We start from the raw sequence: 4,813 nt of genomic DNA, 5'->3' as shown, positions 1-4,813 counted from the left end.
ATTGCTCTGTTGTAACTGTACTAACTTTTATGAACTTATGACGCACATATGATCAGCGATTATATTCTACACATCTCTTATGCTCACATCTTAAAATCATTTTCAAGGTGGATAATAATACCATAAAGAATGTATGAAATGAATTAAGTTTAATTCTGTCCCAACGTGACTGCCAATGGTTTTCAAATGTAATATTAAAAAGCATATGGATGGTTTATATTCACTACAGTTTTTAACAACTTTATTTTTCTACTTTTACACAAACGACCCACTTATTGCAGTCTCATTCAACCCTCAACTTGAGGCAAAACAAGGAGTTTCTGTCTGGCTCTGTCAGCCGCTATCCTGGGGGCAGTCTCAAGGGACAGTCTCTTACTCCTGAGCTTTCTAATGTTCTTCTCCAGGGTTCTCTTGGCCGACCTCGGTTTCTCCTCCCTTGAGGCGTCCAATATAATGATATTTTTTCGAGAGAAGATGATGGCATACGGCACACATGTCCCAGCCATCTCCATCGTCGGATTCGAATAGTCTCTTTAATTGATGTTGTTGCTGTTCTTTGCCAGAGTTTTTCATTTGAGATGGTGTTTGGCCAGAATATCCTAAGAAGGCTAAGTAGGCACTTATTTTGGAACACTTCTAACTTTCTTTCGATGGAGGAAGTGGTTTTCCAACACTCCGAGCCATATAGAAGGACGCTCAGGATATTGCTCTTGAAAATCTTGATCTTTGTGTGGATGCCAGTCCAGTGAATCTCCAGATAGATTTTAGCATAGCAAAGGTTTGGTTTGCTTTGCTGATTCTTGCATTAACCTCAACATCACAGTCACCATTTGCTGTCATTTTGCTGCCCAGATAGACAAAGTCCTACACGTCCTCTATTGGGTTACCATTCACAGTGATTGGGTTAGTCGTTGCAGTGTTGTTCCTCAGGACCTTCGTCTTCTTTTCGTTGACTGTTAGGCCGACAGTACTGGCTTTCTGGCTGAGGCTGTAATTCATTTTGCTGAACATTGGTACCAGTGTGAAAATAATGCTATATCATCCGCATAATCCAAGTCTTTCAAGACTGAGGTGAGGGTCCATTGGATTCCTCTGCGCTTTCCTTTAGTGCTACATCGCATCACCCAGTCAATTGCCAGGGAGAACAGTAGAGGCGACATAATGCGTCCTTGTTTAACTCCGGTTTCTACCATGAAAGGTTTGGTCGGCTCATTGTTGTGTATGCCACAGCATTCAAAGTTCCTGTAAAGAGACTGGATCATGTTGACCAGCTTCTTTGGAATACCGTAGTGTCTCAGGATCATCCAGAGTGAGTTGCGATGAAGTCTGTCAAAAGCCTGCTTGAAATCTATAAATGTAATGTAGAATGAGCTGTTTCATTCACTTGATTGCTCCAGTATTTGGCGCAGAACAAACATGTGATCTATGCAGGATCTTCCTTTCCTGAATCCTGATTGCTCTTCTCATAGTATGGTATTTACTGCTGCCTTAATACATTGGAGAATGACATGGCAGAAAATTTTGCATGTAAGCGAGAGTAGGGTGATGCCTCTCCAATTGTTACAGTCCTCAAGTTTTCCTTTCCTGGGTAGTTTGATGATGATACCTGTTTTCCAGTCATCTGGTGCTGTCTCACTGTTCCATATGTCCTGAATGATGTTTTGGAGGACGTGAGGTGTATCTTTATCTTCCACCTTCAGCATTTCTGGACATATGCCATACTCTCCTGGGGCCTTTCCATTCTTTAGTTTTTGGATGGCGTCTGTTATTTCTCCCACATTTATATCTAGGTGCTCTACTGCTTCAGTGATATTAGCAATAACCGATGGATCTGGCTGGTTAAGGATTTCCTGAAAGTGCTCTTTCAACCTTTCCAGCTTTGTCCGCTCTTCTGTAATAATAGATCCATCTTTAGCTTTCACTGGAATATCCTGGGAGTGACCTTGAACCTCGTGTAGTTGCTTGGAGATTTTGTACACTGTTTTCATGTCTTTTTGATGAGCAGCAAACTCGTCTTCTTCTGCTGGCTTTTTTGTATAGCGACGTTTGTCTCTCCTCATTGCAGTCTACATGTAATCTACTGTGCATCACACATGTTTGAATGCAATTAGCATAAACCATAAAACCATAAAAATAACCATATTGGGTTTTTTAAAAGGTCTACTTAATATTCACATATTTGAAGAAACGGTAATTTGCACATGTAATCGTTATGTGTTAACTCTGTGCCCAGGTTGAATGAAATGTGTGCATACGTGTTTAAGTAAGAGTAAACATGTCAAACTTTGATATCACTGTAACCCCAAGTTTATACATTCTGTCAAAAACGTCGTGCTCGGGGAGGTTGAAGCCGAATTGAAAGTTTGTGTCTTCTTCTTCTTCATGGTTCATTTGTGTACGTTCATGTCATCAGAAGGATGAAATTATGTTTTTGAAAGAATGGAGTCATTTGACAATTTGCCGTGGAACGAGTGTGCGAAATGTTATAAGAACGGTCAAAATATGTATTTTTTCACTTTATTTCAATGGTGAAGTTATTTTTTCATATATTTAAAGATAGGTTAAATAGTCATATAGTAGGATATATATGGATCATAATATTGACATTGAATTTAATTATTTACGTGTGATAATTATTTCAATAAATACCCAATAACGTGCTCAATAAAAACGCTACCGCTACTGCCATAATACATAGTTGTGATCTACACAACAATTCTCTGGGATAATTTGTAGTATTTGCCACCCCAGGGGGTTACCGAAAAAAAATTGGTCTATGGATATATATAGACCAGAATTCTTTATGTCACATGTTTTACATGTTATTTTGGGCTGTCAGTGAGTTGCGCGTCTGATTGTTACAGCGAGCTGCGACGCGAAGATATGTGAGCGTGTCGTTGTATGTCAAACAACGAATCAGACAACTATGAGTGCGAGATTGACTAATTGCGCTCTGGTGGACCGCTCTTTCGTGGAGCCGCTCTCTCGTAGCACGTCAGCAGCCATAGCTACATATGAGTTGCCTTGCTTAGTGTTTATTGTGGATGTGAGTCCGAAACTCATGTAGCAAGTCTATGTTCGTAATGTGCCTGTAAAGTTGTAGTAGTGAAACATGAAAGCTAACGTATTTTTTGCTGTGATTAGATTTCATCAAATTAGATTTGTCAAGAGATGATAGACATCGGGCACTTATTTGTTGACTGGGGAATTATGCTGATATCACCCACTACCTTAAATCATGGAGATATTAAGGTAATTCTTATTCCCTCCATGCTTAAATTAAATTGAAGCCGCCCGTGTTTACATGAGTAATTACATGTAATATCAGACATTGTTTTAGGCTACGCCCTCGCACCACCCCCTGTCCTATGGTGTTAATTATACGTGAATCAAAGATACAAAATGACGCAATAAACTCATTGTTATAGACACGGATACAAAGTAACACGCCAACCGATCTTCCAGGCAGAGTTCTATTTCTACGAATATATCTCTGCCACCACGCGATCGTAAACTTGTCGTTGATTGGTCGATGCGTCACCGTGGCACTACTTTCAAATGACGCCCAACATTGGGGGTACTCACTAAAACGAAGGACCGCGAAGGACCGAAAGACCTAACCGAAGGACCGAAGGACTTAAACGGGTGTAATGACTATAAAACCTGATACAAATAACGTTGTTATACGTTGCATTTGTTCACAAATTATGCAGTAGCGATTAAATTTACAAAAATACCTTGATAAATACATTACATGAAAAATATAAAAGCGAAGGACCACAATTATATTATAAATATGAGCGAAGGACCTCGTTTTTATTGTAAATATAAGCGAATGACCGTGATTACGTGGCTAATATGAGCGAAGGACCACGATTATATTATAAATATGAGCGAAGGACCGTGATTACGTGACAAATATGAGCGAAGTACCACGTTTATATTATAAATATGAGCGAAGGACCTCGTTTTTATTGTAAATATGAGCGAATGACCATGATTACGTGATAAATATTAGCGAAGGACCATGAGTAGTGATAAATATGAGCGAAGGACCATGAGTACGTTATAAATATGAACGAAGAACCATGTTTATATTATAAATATGAGCGACGGGCCACGTTTGTATTACAAATATGAGCGAAGGACCACGTTTATATTATAAATATGAGCGAAGGACCGTGATTACGTGACAAATATGAGCGAAGGACCACGTTTATAATATAAATAAGAGCGAAGGACCACGTTTATATTGTAAATATAAGCGAATGACCGTGATTACGTGGCTAGTATGAGCGAAGGACCACGATTATATTATAAATATGAGCGACGGGCCACGTTTGTATTATAAATATGAGCGAAGGACCGTGATTACGTGACAAATAAGAGCGAAGAACCACGTTTATATTATAAATATGAGAGAAGGACCACGTTTATATTATAAATATGAGCGAAGGACCGTGATTATGTGATAAATATGAGCGAAGGACCACGTTTATAATATAAATAAGAGCGAAGGACCGTGATTATGTGATAAATATGAGCGAAGGAACACGTTTATAATATAAATAAGAGCGAAGGACCACGTTTATATTATAAATATGAGCGAAGGACGACGTTTATAATATAAATAAGAGCGAAGGGCCACGTTTATATTATAAATATGAGCTAAGGACCATGATTACGTGATAAATATTAGCGAAGGACCATGAGTACGTTATAAATATGAACGAAGGACCATGTTTATATTATAAATATGAGCGACGGGCCACGTTTGTATTACAAATATGAGCGAAGGACCACGTTTATATTA

At 38.8% G+C, this 4,813-nt stretch overlaps 1 protein-coding gene across 1 annotated transcript; it reads right to left on the bottom strand.

The window, feature by feature from the left end:
- Positions 1-995: 995 nt before the first annotated feature.
- Positions 996-2,060, bottom strand: LOC144359464 (uncharacterized). Its single transcript, XM_078012651.2, has 2 exons — positions 1,565-2,060; positions 996-1,348 (listed from the first exon to the last, which is right to left on the bottom strand). The coding sequence occupies exons 1-2, from the start codon at positions 2,058-2,060 to the stop codon at positions 996-998; spliced, it is 849 nt and encodes a 282-aa protein (XP_077868777.2).
- Between the last annotated feature and the right edge of the window lie 2,753 nt (positions 2,061-4,813).

The sequence above is a fragment of the Saccoglossus kowalevskii genome, chromosome 14 (genome assembly GCF_978046115.1).
Source record: "Saccoglossus kowalevskii chromosome 14, keSacKowa6.1, whole genome shotgun sequence".
In the NCBI taxonomy this organism is placed as follows: domain Eukaryota; kingdom Metazoa; phylum Hemichordata; class Enteropneusta; family Harrimaniidae; genus Saccoglossus; species Saccoglossus kowalevskii.
Note: the sequence above shows the minus strand (reverse complement) of the source record. Positions and strands in the feature narration are given on the sequence as shown.

Coding starts and splice junctions, on each gene's coding strand:
- LOC144359464 (XM_078012651.2), bottom strand. CDS start 2,060: ATGAGGAGAGACAAACGTCGCTATACAAAAAAGCCAGCAGAAGAAGAC. Junction 1,349..1,564: donor GAAAGGAAAACTTGAGGACT/GTAACAATTGGA, acceptor TTACATTTATAG/ATTTCAAGCAGGCTTTTGAC.